The sequence below is a fragment of the Triturus cristatus genome, chromosome 5_2, assembly GCF_964204655.1.
Source record: "Triturus cristatus chromosome 5_2, aTriCri1.1, whole genome shotgun sequence".
NCBI classification, from domain to species: domain Eukaryota; kingdom Metazoa; phylum Chordata; class Amphibia; order Caudata; family Salamandridae; genus Triturus; species Triturus cristatus.
The window spans coordinates 701,926,104-701,947,967 of NC_140588.1; the positions used below are offsets into that span (position 1 = coordinate 701,926,104).

At 45.2% G+C, this 21,864-nt stretch overlaps 1 protein-coding gene across 1 annotated transcript in view; it reads left to right on the top strand.

The window, feature by feature from the left end:
* SRPX2 (sushi repeat containing protein X-linked 2) overlaps positions 1-21,864 on the top strand; it is a 424,745-nt gene that overhangs the window by 356,447 nt on the left and 46,434 nt on the right. Inside the window, exon 7 of the mRNA XM_085607790.1 lies at positions 19,663-19,784. Coding sequence (XP_085463916.1) covers positions 19,663-19,784 — 122 coding nt within the window. The remainder of the gene's footprint in view (positions 1-19,662; positions 19,785-21,864) is intronic.

A 21,864-nucleotide genomic window follows, 5' to 3' on the forward strand; every position in this document is an offset into this window, starting at 1 on the left:
TTCTTTTTCCACCTCTTGTGTTTGCCCTACTTCTGTCCCTCCTCGGGTCTCCGACACGCAATCTTCCTGCTTGCTGCTTGTCCCTTCACCTAACTCAGTGTTGGATGTCCCTACACCTCCTCGGGGTTTTCCGCAGAAATCTGTCCCTCTCTCTCTATTTCTGTCCCTTCTTCCCCTTCAAGAATTTTCTCAGGTGGAACTTCTCTGGTGTGAATGTCACTTCTGTTGAAATGTTCTTTTCTTTTCTCTTCTTCCTTTTGTGTTCGCCACTGGCGTTTTGCTCGTCTCCAGAATCTGAACTTGTATCTGAAATCTGCAATCTTTTCCTCAGAATTTCTTCTCTTGGAGTTGGAGCTAGTCTTGGCTCCCTCTCCCCCCTTTCGGGATTTTCTTTTGTCTTTGAATTCTCGTTGTCTGAATCAGCACTCGATTCCGAATCATCAAAATATTCTTTTCCAATGCTGTCTGCTGGATTTGGAACTCTTAAAGTGTGACTTGCATGTATCCAATTTTTCAGTCCAGCACACTTCACAGCAGTTGTTGTGGTCAGGACAACTTGCCTTGGCCTTCCCCACTGTGGAACCAAGCAATTTCTTCTTCTGTGGACTTTTATTCTCACCCAGTCCCCTGGGCTCAGGTCATGGGCTGGTTTTCTTTCAAGGGTAGTGGCATCCACTCCAACCTGGTGAAACACAGAATGGAATGCGTCAGCTAGGCCTTTACAGTAATCCAAAACCATGTCATCAGTTATTGTCATCAATTTGTTGACTGGAACAAACACGTGTCTCATGGCCCGTCCCATGATAATTTCGTGGGGACTCAAACCTGTAGTTCTGTCTGGAGTAGATCTGATTGTCATCAAGACTAGAGGCAAGACATCAGGCCATTTCATTCCTGTGGCTAAACACATTTTCCCTATTCTGTTTTTGATCGTACCATTCATTTGTTCAACCACACCAGAAGCCTCTGGTCGATAGGCACAATGTAGTTTTTGTTGTACACTCAATGCTTCACAAATCAATCTCATGATTTCATTGTAAAAGTGTCCTCCTCTGTCTGATTCAATGGTCACTGGGAACCCGAACCTTAGGATGAATTCTCTTAACAATAGCTTTGCCACGGTTATTCCATCATTTCTTCTTGTTGGGAATGCCTCCACCCACCTGGAGAACAGACAGACTATCACCAGAACATACCTCAACCTGTTACAAGGGGGCATCTCAATGAAATCTATTTGCATTCTGGTGAAAGGTCCTCCCTCTCAGCCTATTGTGCCTAGGCTCACCACTGTTTTCCTTCCAGGATTGTACTGCTGACATATCAGGCATCTTTGACAGAGACTCTCTGCTATCAACCTGAATTTTGCATTGTACCAGGTCTGCTTAAAGGCCCTTATCATGGCATCTCTCCCTAGATGTCCTTGGCCATGATACATCCGTGCCATGGTTGACATCATGCTATCAGGCATTACTGGTCTTCCATCCCGTTAGACCCACACATGATCATTTTTCCCTTGGTGCACAACCTGCTTTTACCCACTGTTTCATTTCTTCATCTCCTGCTTCATCCTGTAACTGCCTTACTTCTTCCCATGTTCCCACAACGTTAGTAAACATTAAGGAGCAAGAAAACATTTCCTTTTCCTTGGCCCTATTGATTGAATACTGGCTTCAGGCACAATACTGAGCCATGTCATTTGCATATCGATTCCCGGTAGTGATATAATCACTACCTTGACTATGAGCAGCACATTTTACAACCGCCAGTTCTTTGGGCAACTGTATTGCTTCAAGCAATTTTCCAACCACTTCTGCATTCTTTATAGGAGTTCCACTTGAGGTCAGGAAACCTCTCTGCAGCCAAAGTTGGCAAAGTCATGGACAATTCCAAAGCCATACTGGCTGTCAGTTATCACAGTCACTCTCACATTCTTCCCAATTTTGCATGCCTTCGTCAATGCCACTAGTTCTGCTACTTGAGCGGATTTAACTCCTTTCAAGTGTGATGCTTCTACGACTGCTGCAACTGTGCATATTGCATATGCTGCACTCAACAATCCTTCATCCGTTCTCAAACAAGATCCATCCACAAACATCACATAATCACTTTCTGGCAATGGTAAATCTCTTATGTCTGGTCTGGGTTTCGTGCAAAAATCAAGTACATCCAAGCAATCATGAACAACATCCTCTCTTACCTCCACTCTCTCTGCATCTGGCAATAGTGTGGCTGGATTCACATTCACACATCTTTCCAGACTCACATTGATTGCACCTAGAATGACCTTCTCATAGTTAGTCAGCCGACTATGTGACATGAACTGTGTTCGGCTCCTTGTTAAAAGGATCGCCACATCATGAGGTACAAACACTCTTATTGGATATCCCATCACAATTCCTTCACTTTGCTCTAGGCTTCGGCATGTAGCTGCTACTGCTTTCAGACATCCTGGCAAACCTACAGCCACTGGATCTAGCATTGACGAGAAATATGCAACTGGTCTCCTCAATCTTCCATGTTTCTGTATTAACACTGAGAGTGCACATCCATTTCTCTCACTGCAGTACAACTCAAACTCGTTCTCATAGTCTGGCATACCCAAAGCTGGGGCTTCACAAAGGCTGTCCTTTAATTGTCTAAATGATGCCAATTCTTCTTTGTTCAATTGAAGGGGGTCTTTAACCTCACTATTTGTCAACTTTACCAATGGTTTGGCAATCAGGGAAAAGTTACTTATCCACTGACGACAGTAGCCAACCATCCCTAGGAACATTCTCACTTCTCTTTGTGTCATTGGGGCTCTCATTCCTCTGATAATTCTGCTTCTGTCTATTGTTACTTTCCTCAGCCCTTTTTCAATGTTATGTCCCAGGTATTGTACTTCCTTTTTGCAGAATTGCAATTTTGTCGGAGATACTTTTAGTCCTCCATCTGCCAAATGGTTCAGCAAAGCTATTGTGTCTGTCTCACAAGCTTCACGCGTTTTCGATGCCACCAGTAGGTCATCGATGTACTGGACCAAAACTGAATTTTCAGGCATTGTTAGACTTTCCAGCGATTTCTTCAGCAACTGATTGAATATTGAGGGGCTCTCTGTGTACCCCTGTGGGATTCGGCGCCAGGCCAAAATACACTCCCCAAACCGAAAAGCAAAAATCGGCTGGCTGTCATGATGCAACGGAATGGAAAAGAAAGCATGACACAAATCAATTACTGTGTACCATTCTGCATCATGGGGAATCTGATACAAATCACTGATGGATTTGGAACAATGGGACAACATGACACAACAATTTTGTTAATCTTTCTCAAATCCTGTACAATTCTGAACTTTCCATTAGGCTTCTTCAGTCCCATTATAGGTGAGTTACATGGACTGCTCATTATTTCCCTCAAAACTCCTTGCTGAATCATTTTTTAAATTAAAGGTGTCATTCCTTCAATTATCTCAGGTGTCAGTCTGTATTGTGGAATGTTTGGATAAACTACTCCTTATTTTAATGTAATGTTTACTTGATCTATATTTCTCATAAGGCCTACATCTTCCCCAGTAAAATCCGAGACTCCTGCTTTCACAGACTGTTTCAATTCTTTGGGAAATTCATCTGGATTAAATACTGCATATGTTCCAATGGTTTCACATTCTCTGTTAGCTATGGTCATTTTGTACAATACATCCTCATCTGGTGTTTCAAAGGCTATTCCATCTGGAGTACAAAATATAGTGCAGTTCATCTTGCACAGTAGGTCCCTACCTAGCAACTTTACAGGACTGGTGTCACACACCACAAATCAGTGCATGTCAGAAAATCTCCCTATTTTAACCTTTACTGGTTCTGTAAGGTATGTCCTAATCTGGGTGTTTGACACCCCAACTACTTGGATTGTTTCATCCGAAAGAGGAAGATTCTTTACTTCTGCTGACCTGACAGTTGATCACGTAGCTCCAGTGTCTACTAGAAAAGTAATGTTTTCATCATTAACTTTCCCATCCACAAATGGTCCTGTCTGATCTATTTCTAGAGTTGTGCCAAGCACGCACTCTTCTTCCTCCCTTCGGCACCGTCAATAATTCTCCTCTGAATCACTCTCGTCACTTCGCAGCCAATATTGTGAAACAGCGCTTGCGCGTTGCGGTTTGTTTACCTGTTCTTCATTGTAGAATCCCACTTCTTTGCTATATTTCTGGGTATTTCTGCTTTGCGGTAATGGCGGTTTTGGCACCTGATTCTGTGGATTACCAGCCTTCTGCTGCTGCTGCAGTTGGCCACTCACCTCACACAGCACCTGTGGATTCAATGATGGATTTTCATTATTAGTACTTGGTGGATATTTACATTAGGATTTCCAATGCCCTAACCTACCACAATTGTGGCATGGGAACTTCTTTTTAGCTTCTTCTATATTACCTTTCCCCTTTCCTGGGCCAAATCTCGGTTTGTTTCCTGGGTTATTGGCTTGTTCGACTAACTGAGCTTCCTGTCTTTCTGCAACTTTCACTTGTGCCCACATTGCCTTTTCCTTTAGTTTTCACTGCTTTGCCTCAATCTCATCACTAAAGTATTTGGCATGTCTCAGGATTTTGTCAATTTTCTTGCTTTGCCAATCGACTGTGTGCTGCTTTATCATTTCACTAATTTCGGGACGTAAACCATACACAAATCTGTGCACAAAATGACTCAAATCCTTTTCACCAAGATTCTCATCTCCACTAAACTGCTTGAAGGCTAGTATTAGTCTTTCATAGTAAGCATGAACTGATTCTTTCACTTCCTGATGTGTTAGATCTATTTTTACCCAATCTGTTTCTTTGGGAGGCACTTTGTTTTTCAAAAATACCATAACTTGTTCATATTTCTTCATTACCTCGGGGTCTGGTGCTCCTGTTTTGGGATCTCTTGGATATTCTTTAGCTGGCCAATCTATGACTATTTTGTATCTGCCCATAAGTCTGCTGGCACTATTATATCAAATAGGCTATTTAGATCAATCCATAGTACCTTTGACAGCTTAACAAATCTGTCCACCTGTCTGTACCACTCGACGGGCTTTTCTCGCAATCGAGGGAAGTCATTTGTAAATGACAAAATGTCCTGTCTTGTCCATGGGACATGCACATATCCCCCTCCTGGAATCTCTCTCATGGGAAACTCTGTCACTATCTTCTCCTTTTCTCTCACAGGAAATGCTGGGAAAGTTCATCTCGCTTTCTATACCATCTACTTTTCCATTTGTCCACATCTCCCCATTTTCTTAACAATGTGATTATGTCCTTAATCTGCCCTATTCGTCCTGTAGTGTCCAGGTTTTCAATATCTTTGTCCGTGAAATCCACTCGGTAAGGCTTTTGTAAAGCTTTCACCTTGTCCATGTCAATTCCCATTTCACTTGCTATTTCTTCTAACCTGTCATGTAAATTCTTTGCTCTCCAAGTGACACTCTTACATAAGAACAACAGCTCGTCATCCTGGTAATTTTTCAGCTTTTCTGTGGGGATTGTCCCTACTATTAATTCTTCAAACACCATGCGTAATTTCGCCACATCAATTGTTTGGAATTCCTTTTCTTTCCCTTGCAAGCCCTTCAGCCATTCGCTCAATTCGTCTGTAGTTATACCTACTGATTTTTCTACATTCCCTTGTTCTGTCATTCTTTGTGGTTCTAATATTGGTCCTCCTACTATTCTGTTTCTTTCTACAGAATCAGGACTATAAAACGGGTTATTTGACACATTTGGTTCACCTTCACTTATTGTGTGTCTCCAAGAATTCTCCCTTGCGCTCATTAGGGTTTGTTCCGCTTGTCTATTGCTTACATACGGAACTGTTAGACCATGCTCACTTCCTTTCTGTTTTTCAAAAATGGGCATAACCGGACCTATGGTTACAGGGACTGTAACTGCTTCTAAATTTTTGGTCAATTCTCTTATTTTCTCTGTTAGTTCTAACGTGGTTTTTGCTAATTCCCTGGAATTTACACTTTCAACCTTATTTTCCATCTCTTTCTCTCTTTCCCTAACAGAATTTCTTCTCTTCACCTCTGGAGTCATAACCTCTGTTTTGATGATTCGCAAAGTTTCCTTCACTGGAGTACCTGAGGTTAGTATCTCTGATTCCTGTCTGTACGGCGGTGGGTTTTTGTAAAACATATCATCTAGGACATCATCCTCTGATTCATTTGCTCCATACCTTCTAGGTTCTACATTATGTCTTTTCTCTATACATTTCCTTCCTTCATTTTCTCCTGCAGCTCTTACGGGAAACAGTCCTTCAGTCATACTTGCGTCTCGCCACCTTTTCATTCGATCACAATGAGTTTCACGATCATTTGGCTGTCCAAACATATATCTATATCTACTGCCATTTCTCTGTTTTTCTCGCTCATGCATCTCATCTTCTCACTCAGTCAAAGCCTCAAACTGTGTCGGTCTAGGCCGTGGATCTAAGCTCATCATTCTCTCCCTCAGGTTCCTTAAAATTGCCAAATTAAATGACTCATTTTCTGGGAATGCTAAAACTCCGTCTTCCCTTGTGTACTTCGCCCAATTGTCTAACCAAATGCAAGTATGGTATCCATATTTCGCAACCATGAAGGATGCAGGGGTTTTCGTCGGAGGAAGTAACTGTCCTTCCCTAGTCACAATCTGTTTGTCTTTCACAAACCATCCTTTTATTTTACTAAACAAGGATTTTTTCTTCTCCGCTGAATGATAATACATTTTCCTTTCTCCCGTGAACCCTTAGTCTTTTTCTTCAACTGTACGATCTTTAGTCCAATAGCAGCGCGACTCTCACTAACGCACCAATCCTGGAGCGTCTACGTCACTGCCACAATCCTCAAATCCCAGCGCGACTTACACTAACGCACCAATCCTGGAGCGTCTACGTCACCCTGTACTTCTCCAATCCTAGCACGGCTTTACACTAACGTACCAATCCAGAGCGTTTTACACTTCTGACTAGCTGTCCAATCCCAGCGCGGTCTTTCTGACGTCACCAGTCGCTGCGGCAGCTCCTGCTCCTGACTCCTGTCTCCAGTCTACCCCTCCTTTACAAGACTACTCGGTAGACTTTGTTTCAATTTTACAATACCGTTAGTTACAACATAAAAACATCTCCATTGTCTGCTTCGCTAACCACAGAATAGCAATAGACCTTTCTCACGAGAATCCTGTTTTTCCCGAGAGCAGCGCTTACCTCTGCCCTATTACAGAATCGTCACTTCCATTGATAAAGTAGCACATCCCTCTACTTCACCCTTCTATCAAGCATCAATTAACTGTTTCTCCAGAATTAAGACACATAGTTGGAAACGCAATGCTCCTGAGAAATAAAACCAGAGTTTCACAATTAACCCGAATGCTATTTCATTCACGCACTTTCACACAAGAAAATGTAGTACATTCACACAGAATTCTGTCTTTCCCGAGAACAGCGAACAGTCTGTCCTACTACAGAATTATGACATACGTTAACAAAGCAGCGCATACCTCTACTTTGTCCTTCTAACAAGCTCAGAGAACACCTGCTACCTTTTCAGTGATAAGCGTTATTGGTATTCCAATTGGTTTCCTGGTACTTAAAGACCCAAATTTCACAGGTACCCTTCGCTATCATACACACTCTTTTCACACAGAAATGTCTCTAACGGCAACATACGACGATGTCACCAAATCGAACCCAAACAATGTGACGTGCAACTTCAATTGTTACATGCTTTTCCCTGTGTACCTACAGGGCCAACAATTCCGTCTTTACCGAGAGCAGCGTTTTCTTTTCTCTGCCCTACTACGGAACTGTTACCGACTTCCTACATCCCAGAAGCCGTACAAACTACATAAAACTCAATACGACTTCAACATATAGTGTTAGTACATACATCAATACCAATCAATAATCGATAAGCTATATACATGCCAAAATCATTAAACCAAAACAATAAAAACCATCTCTACCTACCAGAAAAACTGGTGCAGTTCAGGTTCTTCAATTTCCCCCTTCTACCACGGACAGAGTGATTTCGCAGTCACACACACACACACACACACACACACACACATCATACGCTGGTGGGGCCCATAACACCAACATTCATTCTATCAATCTATCCGTACCTTTCTCAGAAGGGGAAACACATTTGGTTCCGAACTACACTGCTTCCCTTGATGGGAACTTTATCACTTTCCCTCTACTATCAAAACCCTCGCTTCTCTTCCCATCAAGGAAATATAGGTCAATGAATCATTTAGTTGGGATTAGCTTAATGACTCCTTAATTCTCTGAAATTATTCAATAATACATTTCAATAAAAGAACAACCCGACACATGAATTCAATTAATATTTCTTTATCTAAATCAAATGCAGGTTAAATCCTAGTTAATAATTTTCATCTGTTGTCATATTTACCTATTCTGGCTAATTGTCGTTTTCTAAGTCAGAATCTGGTCCTCAGTCAAATCGTCAAAGTTATGTTCTATCATGCAGAGTCACCGTCCTCTCCGTCAGCATAACATCAGGATACTGGAAATGATGAAGTCACGAGAAACGCCTCACCTCTCTAGTCTACTATTATTTATACTAAAAATTACATTCCAAATGATGCAATTGACATTTTCAGTGATTCTCATTGGTCAACTGAAATACATTCTAATGCATCAGGAAACATTCGATGTCGTTCCCACATATTAAAAGTTCCAAAACGAATGTATGGGAATATTAGCAATCCATAGTTCAGGTTGCAACAATTTCTGTTGAAGGGTTGGCCTTTCGCCCAGAGCAGCCTTGATGGGCACAGCGATGACAGTTCACCGGCAGGTCGCAGCTGCTGAAGTTTGCGCAGGCGCATTTCTCCTTTCCCTTCATTGGTATTACTTCATAAATGTCTGATTCAGTCGGCGGCCATTTTATAGCAGGCCCAAATGGTTAACTTAAGCAGCGGGCGTTGATCCATGATGTAGGTGGCAGCACTGAGTGGCCTTATACCTGTTTTTGGCCCCTGCTAATGCATTCCCTGAAGAGCTAGCTGTGCACTCCCTTTCTGCCATGATTCTTGTTTTAGTGAAGCCCCCACGTTCTTCGACTCACAGTCGCTTCCTGCATGCTGGTGGCTCCCGCGAGGGGTCGGGGGATGCAAGACTTTGGGGCATATTATCAAGAAACGGTGTTAAAATTATCGTTGCTTTAGCAGCAGAAAGCTGCTGCTAAAGCGGCGATAATGGGCTTGATAATATGCCCTTGAGAATTTCCATAGAAGCCCATGTTCTGGTGTCAACATGGACTTCTATTGGAATTCTCTGCGGCATATTATCAAGCCCATTATCGCCGCTTTAGCTGCAGTTTTCTGCCGCTAAAGCGGCGATAATTTTAACGCCGTGCTTGATAATATGCCACTTTGTTTCCTTAGAAATGGGTCCGATGCAAAAAGCACCCGTATTCATGTTTGTAGCGAGCATTGAACCAGCTGCCTCCAGTGGTTCTGCGGGGATTCGAACGTGGATGCGCTGTGCCTCTTGATTAATGAGGCTGTAGAGGCAGTGTTCAGGGCCAGGGAGGCTGATGGTCATCCTGCTAAAGTACCTAGGCCTACTCCCCTGGCAGACATGAATGACACAGATGAGGAGGAAGGACGGAGAAATCTATTTGTACAGGGGGATGGGCTTTCTGATCTATTTGCCCATACCAGGGGCAATCTGGGGTTTCCTTCTCCTCTGGTGCACCAGTTGGAGGATGATTTTTTTCCCCAGTACCACCAGCCTGATCCTGAATCTTTGACTTGGCATGGTGCTGCCCGCGAAGTGCTTTCCTGTGAATGACAGGACAATGATAAGCAGCCGTGGCCCGTGCAGGTAAGAGAGGTGGCGTCGATTGAAGGGGTATTTCGACAGACGTCGAGGAGGGAAAATTAATTATTTATTTAATTTTCTCCTGTGGTCGTCTATCGAATCCCCCCCCAACCCAGCCCCAATGCTGGGGTTGCGGTTGATGATAAGACTTCATTCCCTCGCTTTTTGGAAAACGTTATGCTTTGGAAGGGTTTTTCGAGGAATTTCCACAGTCAGTCAAAGTGAATAACCTGATGGCTGGCCGGTCTTCCCAGGGCATGGTACTTTTAGTTGATGCCCTTCCTTCCGATCCCATCAACAAGAAGGTGGTAGGTGCTGTGAAGAGGTTTTACGCCGCCCCCAATTTTTCCATCATGGCAACGGTCTATACCAGTTATATGGTTCAGTCCCTTTTGAAGAATTTCCAGGCCCATGCTCTTCAGATGGGTGATAGTGGGGATGCTTGTTATGGGGAACTTCTAAAGCACACATTTACCAAAAGCTTTCATTTGTCCGCCTCCTCTCTTATGTCATCTACTATGGAGAGAATTACAGATTCCGTGGAGTGAGAGGGCCGAAAGCTCGCCGCATGTGAGTTTATAAAAGATGAGCCTTCAATGAAGGAGCAGGGATGATGAGCGATATGGGCTTTCAGGATCTTAGCTAGGAAGGGGTGAAGCGAGATTGGGCAGTAATTCTTTAAAATAGAAGGGTCGTGTCCCACATTTTTCAAGAGAGGCAGAATCACTGCTTCCTTAAAACCAATAGGGACGATGCCCTGGCTCAGGGATAGGTTAAGTATAGCCACCACTAATTCAGGAAACCTTGTAAAAAATAAGCTTCCTCTTTGTTGGCTCTGATGGAGCTCCATGTCTGCTACTTGTCCAACATCTCCTTTGATAACTTGTGAGTGGCTGCTGTGGCTTCACGGGCTTCCATTGCGGCTCGTCGCCATATGCGGGTATGGAAGGCAGAGCCCTCACAGAAGTCTGTCCTTCTGAAATTGCCATTTGGAAGTTCAAAGGTGTTTGGTCCACCACTTGAGGAGCTGGTAAAGCAGTCGGCTGAGAATCGGAAGCTGGTGGCTCCCCTTTGCCCTCTCTCCCGAGGTAGGGGTTTTGGGTATCGCCATGCTTTTGCTTTTCCTCAGGCAGGCGTGCTCACCAGCTCTTTTGTGGTAGGGGTCATGGCCGGGGGACCCCTGGTGATGACAAGCCCCAGTCTCAGTCCACTGGTGCCTCCTCCGCTCCTTTTCCAAAGCAGTGACTGTCCTTACTTTATAGTTGGTGGTCGGCCTCGCTTCTTTGTCACCAATGGCAGGGTCTTTCCAATAACTGGACGGTTCGGACAGTGGCCTCTGGTTATTGGATCGAATTTTCATCTCGCTCAGTTTGGGTGTTCAAGGAGAATGCTCTGCCCCGGAATTCCATGAAGCGGCCAGCTTTGCTGGAGGGTGTTTTGTTTCTCTTGGAGAAGCCAGCTATTGTTGAAGTTCCGCCCCTGGAACAGGGGCTGTGATATTATTCCGTCCTCTTTCTGTTTTGGAAGACTTCCACCCCAAGTTGAATCTGAAGGGGATGAATCTGCACAGTCCTCATCGTCGCTTCAAAATGGTGACCTTGCAGTTGATACTTCAGCTGGTGCATCAGGGGTGCTTCCTCACCTCCCTCGATCTAATGGACACCTACCTGCATGTTCCCATCCATCTGGCGGATCAGCAGTTTCTGCGCTTTGCGGTGAGCTCAAGGCACTACCAGTTTCAGGTGTTTCCTTTTGACCTTTCATCGGCACCAAAGGTGTTAACAAAACTCTTGGCCCCCTCCCTCATGGGCATTCTCGAGGTATTCAAGTGTATACTTACCTTGATGATTCACTGATTGTTTCTCTCTGTTTTTTCTCAGGCATCAGAGGATGTGCATCAGGTCTGTTGTCTTCTGGATTCTTTTGAGTTCCTGATAAACCACAGGAAGTCCTCCCATTGAACCTCTCAGTCTCTGAAGTTCCTCACTGCCCCCCTCTTCCAGATGGATCTGGGATGGAGTTCCTGTCTCCTGAAAGACAATTGAGTCTGTTCTAGCAACTCTCTTGGGTGCTGTCCCATTCTCAGGTGTCTGCCCGTCTCTGGCTGCGGAGTCAGGGAAAGTTGGCTTCCACACTACAAGTACTCCCCTGGGCCCGTCTGCATTTGTATCCCCTCATGCATTACTTTCTGCACCACTGGGATCCTACTTCTCAGGCTTATGAGGATCTCATTCCTGTGACCCTGAAGATTCGGGAATTCCTCCAGTGGTGGTTGTCTCTTCTCAGTCTCTCTAAGGGTTTCGATCATAATCCTCCTCCCTCTGTGGTCTTGTTGACTGATGCCAGTGCCACAGTGTGGGGAGCAGGGTCCATTTCGGGGCTCTCCAGTCCTCGAAATGGAGGAAATTGATGGCGGTTTGGCAGGCCCCTTTTTGGTTCACTCCCCTCCTTCGGAATCGGGCTGTCTGTGTACAGACCGACAACCAGGTCGTTCGTGCCTATATCAATTGGAAGGGGGTCTCTGTTTCTCCTTTCCTGTGGGCCGAGAGGAATCTCCTCTTTCTCTGCAGTCTATCTTCCAGGGAAGGAGAATGGGCCTGCAGATTATTTGAACAGGGTGTTTCCTTCATCAGTGACCATGTGTCTGTTGCCCCTTCTCTTTTGGTCAGGTTCAGCCTTCCGTGGCTACATCTGTTTGCCTCAGAGGAGACTGCCCTCCTTCCTCAGTTTTGCAGCCTGATCCCCTAAATTTGGCCAGAGCGATAGATGCTTTCTCCATCCCAGGATCCCAGGGGTTCCTGTTTATCTTTCCCTTGATTCTCTGGGTCCTCAGGAAGGTGCAGTTGGACAGGCAGAGGTTCTTCCAGTTGTTCGAGAATGGTCCCAGAGGCCCTGGCTTCCCCTTCTTCAGGGTTTGGCAGTGCGTCCCCATTGGAGGTGTGCCGTACACCCCTCTGCGCTGCTTGCTCCTCTTCTCAGCACGTCCTCTCTCCTGCGCCTCCGGCTGGGGGTATGGCACTTGAGAGGTTGACCTTGTTGGATATGGTTGTTCGCTTGAAGTAGCTCAGAGCATCCAGTTGACTTGCAGGTCTTCGACCCTGAAGTCTTACAGTCGTCATTGGAAGAAGTTTGACTCTTGGTGTAAAGGGTAGGGTCTGTCTCCTGCTTACTGTGATCCTGTCAGGGCATCGGACTTTTTGAGGGATGTTTTTGTCATGGGTCTGGCTTTCTCCACTCTCTGTACCCAATGGTCCGCCATTCTGGCTATTCAGGGTCATGCTATGGCTTCTGTCTCTCCCTTGGCGACTCGCCTTTTGCAGAGTGTTTTACTTCAGTGTCCTATCTCCCACTCTCCGGTCGCCGCCTGGGATCTTTCTTGGTGCTTCAGGCATTGACTGGTCTTCCGTTTAAGCCCCTGGTTTCCATTGACCATAAGTTTCTTTCTACTAAGGTTCTTTTTTGCTGGCAGTTTCTTCTGGTCACTGGGTTGGTGAGATTGGGCATTTGCTGACATCTCCCCCTTTCTTGCGCTTTTGCCCAGACAAGGTAATTTTGCGTCCTTGTCAGTGTTTTCTGCCCAATGTCTTGTCTTACTTCCTTTATCAGGAGGATATTGTCCTTCCTGTATTTTTTCCTAACCCGTCTTCTCCTGAAGAGGAGGTTCTCCATTCTCTTGATGTGTTGAGAGCCCTTTGCATCTACCTGGATCATACCTGTGATTTTAGACAGGTGGATTTCTTGTTTGTTACCTACGGTCTCTCTGGGAGGCTCTCAAACCTTCTTAATCCACTCTGACTCGGTGGGTGAAGTGTGCGGTTCTGGTATCTTTCAAGGCTGCTCGCTGTCCTCTACCCTCATCCGTCCAGGGGCGGTCCACTCGGTGTGTTAGCTCATCGTGGGCTATGTTTAAGAGTACGTCACTGCATGACATTTCTAATGCTGCTAGATGGGCCTCTCCCAACAATTTTATTTGCCACTACTGTCTTCATTTGGGAATTGCTTCGTCCACTGATTTTGGCGCTCATGTTTTATCTGCTGTACATGATTTTCAATTTGCATTTTTTTTTTTTGCACTGAATTTTCCTGTCTGCTTGCAGCATCCTTGGTGTCTTTCAGTACTGGCAGGCATGATTCGCGGATGGGGGGGCAGGTGCAGGGTCGTGCGGGAGGCAAAGAGGGGTGGTCAATAATTAAAAAATAATAATATAAACGTCCCTCTCCGCTGCACCGGGTCCCGCGTCTTCACTGCTCCTGCTCCCCTGCCTCCGACAGGAAGCAGGCAGCCTCCCTCCACTCCCTTCAGCCAATCACAATGCTCAAGTGGAGCATTGTGATTGGTCGGGACACTGTCCGGCCAGATGCTGTAGGGGATGGCATGTTCTCCAAGTAGGCTGCAATGTAGCCTGCAACGAGAAGTGCAGAGTGCGCATGACTGGTTTGAGCAGCCCGAGAGGGCCGTCCAGTCTTTGCACACACAGGAGTGGGAAAACCACTCCTGCCCTGCCAGCTCCGCCCACCTGCCTGCCCGCAATGCACAAAGAAACATAAAATGGTAATAGCTAAAAGTTATTACCATTTTATGTTTCGGCTATCTCACACTGCGAGAAAACAGTGGGGCGACGTTCCTCCGTCCTAGTGGAGGAGCCGCCCCTGGTATCTTTATGTGTCTCAGTCACCATGCACTTTGGTATGGGCTCATGTGTTAGGAATTGGATGGGAAGACGGACGAGGAGGTAATGCCCAGGAACTTACTGTTAATCTTCATTACCCCGAGTCCTGGTCTTCCTGTTCCATTCCTGGGCCTGTCCTTCTTTCCCTGGTTTCTGTTCTTGGTGATTGTTTTGTGTTTTCTTTCCTTGGGTGTCTTTGGTATTCTCAGGTTGTTCTTTGGTAGTCTCAGGGGTAAGTATGTCCTCAGGTTACATACTTACCCCTTTATGCGAACTGGGTAGGCAGCGCCATATTGGGGAAAGTATTTGACCTCAGCTGGTTGATAGATTTCTGTGGAGCAGATGAGCTGCTCATGTGTAAGGGATGAAATGGGAAGACCAAGAATCGGAGTAATGAAGATTACCGGTGAGTAACCGGGCATCCCAGTGTAATGCTAGAGATCAATGTGTGATTCTAGCACATGTTCAGCCTGGAGAATTTCCCCGCCTATTTCCATTAATTCGTAGTACCTCTTTAAGGGACCCAGTGCACGTTGGGCAGAGCGGTATCCCTCAAGGAACTACCACCCTGCCCGATTACAAATGTTAGTATGAAAAATAGAAATTATCGTACTCCTTTAAAGTATTCGAAAATGTTACACTGTGTGCCTTGTTTATAGGCAAAACTGTGTTGGGTGCAGGTGGGTACCGCCCACTGATCTTAGGCATAGATTCCACACAAAAAAGTTGTGTTGTCCTAGGAAAGAAAAACGTGCCCACTTTGCGCTCCCATCAGAACAGTTTGCAAATGATGTATTCTTCTGTGATTCTTCAATCAATTTATAACCATTCTGTGGTCAATTTCTTGAATTGTAGATCATCATTTATTCAATTTGAAGTATTCATATTCATAGTGTTAGAACATCACACATTGATTGAAAGTTTCTATGCATTTAATAGGAATCACAATGCGTTTCGTGACTAGCCCTTTATCAGGGGAATGTATCCGCGAGTCTTGAAAGTGCTCATGCCCTCGTGGGGCCCTACTAGTACCAAATCCTCCCATGCTTCTTCTATTATGCGTTTCTTTCTCCGGGCGATGGTCTGTTTAAAATGGGAACGCGCCAACCTAATTAATAGCAGATCCTTTGGTTGCTGCTGGAGAGCCATGTGCAGCTGCTTTCTAGCTAGTGTACACTCTGAATCAAACCAACCCCTCTCTCGGGTTTGTGATGGCTGTGACCTACGAGTGAATGCCTGTTCAACACAAAGTAACAGTTGAAAAAGAAGAAATGATTTGTAATGAGTCAGCCTCAGAATCTAGACATAGCTTTATCTCCGGCATGTGTTATTCATTTGAATATATATTGACTTATTAAACACTGCTGTTGTGCTCATCACATAATTTGACAGACAGCGCCACAATGTTGTGGACTGTCACCAGCGCCGGTGTTAACAATTAAGTGCTGGTGCCGAGCACCGTAAACTATTGGCTCAAATTAAGCATTGCTGGTTACCCTCATGTGAGACTTGTCAGGATGTTAACCGGGTGCATCCTTCAAACAGTAGGTGATGAACGTGTGGAATGATTTGCATTTTCTCACCAGATCCATATACAGGGAACAGGAATTTAGAGAAACTGAAAAGCGTTCTGTTTACATCACTATGAGATTGACATGTTGAGGGGCTTCATACATGGTGTTGGTTTCTCTCATACTTAAGGCCTTGAAGCCTCAAAGTCCAAAATAACCAGCGTACCAAAATGTGGGTGAAGTATGTTCTCCCTGACACTTAACACCAGGCAACATGCAGAAGTAACGGGTTGACACTCAAGTGTGTACGAGAATCTTGCAATCCACACTGACATTTTGCAGAATCTGACAGAGCTGGAAAAAAAATGCATTTTTTATAGTTTATAGTTTAGACAGGTGAGAGCAGAAGACTGTGGCCTCACTGTTGTTTTATGTTTCGAAAATTCCAAGCTCAGCGGAATCACCAGTGGAAACAAGCATTGACAAAGCCAATAGGTCTCGCCTATGCTAGAGCTATTGTCTTTGGCAATGTGTTTTAGCCATGTTGTACACCAGTGTGACTTCTGTTTAGCATGGCTAAAAGTTAGTTAGGTGGGGTGGGGTAGATTGTAGTGGGGTAGATCGGGGTACAGTTAAGAGGGGTAGATTGGGGTAGAGTGGAGTGGGGTAAATTGTAGTGGAGTAGAGCGGCTAGATTGGAGTGGGGTGGAGTGGGGTAGATTGAAGAGGGGTAGGTTGGAGTGGGGTAGATTGGAGTGGGGTGGAGTGGAGGAGAATTGGCGTGGGGGAGTTGGATAGATTGGAGTGGGGTAGATTGGATTGGAATGTAGTTGAGTTGGGTAGATTGGAGAGGAGGGGGTTGATTGGAAGGGAGTAGGATAGAGTGGAGTGGAGTAGGGTAGAGTGAAGTGGGTAGATTAGAGTGGAGTGTGGTAGATTAGAGTGAGGTAGATTGGAGTGGGGTAGATTGGAGTGGAATAGATTGAAGTGGGGTAATATGCAGTGGGGTACATTGGAGTGGAGTGGGGTAGATTGGAGTTGGGTAGATTTGGGTGGAGTGGATTAGATTGGATTAGAGTGGGGTTGATCTGAGTGGAATGGTGTAGATTGGAGTGGAGTAGAGTACAGTGGAGTGGGATAGATTGGAGTAAAGTTAAGTGGGATGGAGTGGGGTAGTTTGACATCGAGTGGAGTGGGCTAGATTGGAGTGGGGTAGATTGGGGGACTAAAGTGGGGTAGATTGGAGTCGGGTGGATTGTGTTGGAGTGGGGTAGATTGTGTTAGATTGGAGTGGGTTAGATTGTGATATATTGGAGACGAGTGGGATAGATTGGAGTGAAGTGGGAGAGAGTGGAGTGGGGATTGGGGTGGGGGTAGATTGTAGAGAAGTGGGGTGAATTGAGGTAGACTGCAGTAGGGTAGATTGAAGTAGATTTGAGTGGAGTGGAATGGGGTAGATCGAAGTGGAGTGGTGCAAATTGAGATGGAGTAGGGTAGAGTGAGATGAAGTAGGCTAGATTGAGGTGAAGTCAGGTAGATTGGAGTGGAGGCGGTAGATTGGAGTGAAGTGCAGTAGGGTAAATTGTAGTGGAGTGTGCTATATTGAGGTGGAGTGGGGTAGATTGGGGTAGAGTGGAGTTGAGTGGTATAGTATGCGGTAGAGTGGAGTGGGGTTGATTGGAGTGGAATGTGGTAGATTAGGGTAATCTGGAGTGAAGTGGGCATGATTGGAGTGGAATGTGGTAGATTAAGGTAATCTGGAGTGAAGTGGGGTAGATTGGGGTAGAGTGGAATGGGGTAAATTGGAGTGGGGTAGATTGGAGTGGAGTGGGGTTGATTGTAGTGGAGTGGGGTCAATTGGGATAAATGGAGTGGAGTGGGATAGATTGGAGTGGAGTAAACTGAAGTGGGGCTGGGTAGATTGGAGTGGGATAGGGTGGGATAAATTGAAGTGCTGTGGATTGTTGTCGATTAGTGAAGATTGGGGTGGAGTGGTGTAGATTGAGGTGGAGTGGGCTAGATTGGAATTGACTGGAGTGGAGTGTAGCAGAGTGGAGTGGGGTAGATTCAAGTAGAGGTGAGTGGGGTAGGTATGGGTAGAGTGAAGTGGAGTGTGATAGATTAGGGTATATTGGAGGGAAGTGGTGTAGATTCAGCACTGGAACTGGCACTTTCGTTTTCAGGCCATTGCACACATGTGATCAGGCAAATTTGCTGTCACTCTCAGTAAAAAACAGCCAATGGATGACGTGGGCTGACACATTGGTTATGTTGTATGCTCTGGTGGGCAGAAGCCAACTGTAAATGGCATTTGACAGAATAAAGGAAGATAAGGGCTGACCAAAAGCACCTGTATCGATGTATATATAAGTATGCATATATTTTAATAGATCCTGATGGCTCTCGGCTGTGTTGTGGAGTGAGACATTTCTCCTAATCAGTCTTCGGAGTCCCATGTGGTCCGTCCTCATGTAAGAATCCTCTGTAATAATGTTCCTAAAGAACTTTATGAAGACCACTATGGATCCCCAACACCGCAGAGAAGAGATCCATCAAACTAACTTTCAACATTTGATGCCCAATCCAGCCTTGAGAAAGACCCAGGCCCTCTGTGGCCCAGGGGGGCAAAACACCTGGTGACTGATATTTGTAAAACTAAAATGTGAAATAAAAAAAAATAGCTGTCTGAAGAAATTTCAATATTGTTTGGTAAAGTCACGTATTCTGGAACAATGAACTGAAAGTACAATGGGAAAACATAACACTGTCTGGTAAATGTAACCAACTGCTGACTAGGTTTCCCCTTTCTTTATACCTGACAATATTTTATAGTGGACTGAGGGCATCTTGGTAGGAATTTTCTAACACATTCTGGGGCATATAAACAAAATAAGTGACGGAGCGCGGCGTTAGCCTTGTAGGCTCAACGCCGCGCTTCGCCACTTCTGAAACGCAGGGCTACACCGTAATTACAGGAATACAGTGCAGCCCTGCGTTTCTCCCTGTCCTGGCGCTAAATTTAGCTGCCTAGCGCCAATGAAGGCACCCTTGCACCATAGTGTACGGGTGCCTGCGTTGAGGGAAAGGATTGTTTATGTGCAGGAAGGTGTCCCTTCCCGCACATAAACAACCTGAAATGGTGTTTTGAAACTTATATGTGTGCAGCACACATAGAAGCTGCAACTCGTCATTTTAAAAGTAAATTAGTTTTGCGGCATACTTATGCTAACTTAAACATCTGTAAATAAACATTAGTCTTTATTGATAAATCAGCGGTCACAATGTCAAACTAATAGGGACAGTTACTGAAAAACATCGTTGTAGGTTAATCCTGTGTTGAGGAACCAAATGACGTTCCTCTCTGCTTTACTGCACTGCGTAGGGTCTGTCCTGTTCTTCTGGGGGCTCACCAGTACCCTAGTACAGAAAGCAGTATTTTACTCATCCTATGAAAAATGCATTTCCCCTAAAGTGCAATCTGCAAACAAGCGCAGACTCACCAGACTGGTGGAACAGCTCTGTGGAAGGCAGTGGGTGGAGGAATGTATACAATGGCTGGAGGAATGTATACAATGGCTGGGTGTGTACAAGAATATACTGTGCGTGCTCACACTTCCTATTTGTAATGTAAAACTTTAGGGTGATGCTGCGAGGTCCGGAGCCTGGATCTGAACTGAAGGAGGGCGAGCACTTGATCCGGTACATCGCTCATGACCGAGCCCAAAACAGAGGCAGCTGCAAGTTCATTGTGCGCGTGCAAGGTAAGCAAGCACTGAGCACCCGCCTTCACAGGCAGCATGGCCCGGCCCGTCACCAGGAGAACCTCGGGTTACGGAAGCTGCAAGAAATGATGTGTTATTATCCTTCAAATAGAAGAGACGCAGGGTTATCATTAGAGCTCCATTCATGCTGTCGTCCTTTGTTAGAGAGCAACTAATTCATGTTTCCAAGGCCAGCAGCGCTGCAATGACGTTATGCGAATATGTATATGTTGTGTAAGCAGCATTTTTAGATCTGGCCTTAGCCAAGACCTTTTTGATTTTAGTAAATATATTTATAAAAATATATGAAATATACTTACTTATTAGGGCTTTTAAGACAGCCCTCTTCATCCATTCGTCTGTTGTTGTATCATTCACATTTTATTTCCACCTACTTCAAAATACAGCAGTGGTGTAGCTCAAAATACAGTCCCCCCTGTTATGTGAAGAATCTGTGAGGGGGGATATGTACAATCAAGTGGTGGAGCATGTCATTAGCCTCCTGGGCTTAACGGCACGCTCCGCCACTTCGGAAACGCACGGCTGCACCATATTTACAAGAATGTGGTGCAGCCTTGCGTTTCCCTCTGCGATGGCGCTAAGTTTAACAACTTAGCGCCAACGCAGGCACCCTTGCACTCTGCGCAAGGGTGTCTGTGTGCAGGGGAGGATTGGTTATGTGTAGGAAGCTGTCCCTTACTGCACATAAACAATCCTAAATTGCCATTTCGTAACTTCCATGTGTGCTGCTTCGTGCAGCACACATGAAAGATAGAAAATGGCATTTTTTAAAAAGGTTTGTTTATGTACAGGAAGGGCCACCTTCCTGTACATAAACAAATCATGGCATTTTGCATGTGTGCTGCACAAGGCAGCACACATGGAAAAAGAAAAAACGAGGAGAAATAATGCATTTCTCCTCGTTTCACCAACTTAAGACCAGGCCTCCTATGTACGCCACCCTTGTACGTAGGGGGCAGCATCAAATACAATGGGTGTTGCAGTGGAACGCCCACCACAACACCCACTGCACGCCCCTTTCACGCTGAACATAGCGTGAAAGGGTGCCTTATGTACAAGGCAGCGTTAAGCCACGTTAAGTGGTTTAACACTGCCTTGTACATCAAGCAAGGCCCCTATCGCCACGGGAACGTCACAAAAAGTGTCGTTCCCGTGGCGATAGGGGCTTGTACATATGCCCCTGAGTCTCCAAAATCTGACAGAAAATTATTGGTCCTGGTCTGATTGGGGGCCCCATGAAGGGTTGGGAACCCAGCATAGGGCACACACCCCGTGCCCCCATGCTGTAGGCGTCTATGGGTATGCGTTACACCCCTGGACAAGGGATCAGTTCACCTCCGCCATTGGATAACTTTACTGTGAGTGACGGCATTCAGTTTTTTTCACAGAGAGCACATGTGAAAAGAAAGTAGCTCACTTCACTTCCTATATGAACAAATGGTGACATTTGTAAAGTGCACCAACCACCTGGGGCGTAGCTTGTTCAGTAAGATTTTGGCGGCGAGGGGGGAGAGGTGAGCTCCTGATTTCCCAACAATCACACTGGCATTTCATGGTAAAGTGCATTGTCAGCAGGACATGAAGAGGGGCGTTACGGACAGTGGAAAGGTTGGGCAGTGTAGATTGTAGACAGCACTTCAAGCAAAATATTTTTTTTAAGACAAATGTTTTCAAAGACTTTCAAAATAGAGAGGATACAGTGTGTGTGTGTGTGTGTGTTTTTAGTCTGTGTGTGCATGTAAAAATCCTTGATGATTTCTGAAAGACACCTCCCCATACCCGACTAAAAGCACCTGTTCCCAACTATTTACTAGTGTAGCACCCCTACACCCGACGCTATGGTCCGACAACCACCCAAAAAGGCATCTCAGCGCTAAGAAACAGTTAAAGAGAAAGAAAGTCTGTCCCATCGAGAAATAAACACTTAATAAACACTTAAGGTTGAATGAAAAGCCAGGTTTTAAGAAGGTTTCTGAAAGTTGCAAGGTTAGCTGCTTTCTTTGACGCGAATGGAAGAATGTTTCATGCCTTTGGCCCAACGATAGGTATAGACCAATGG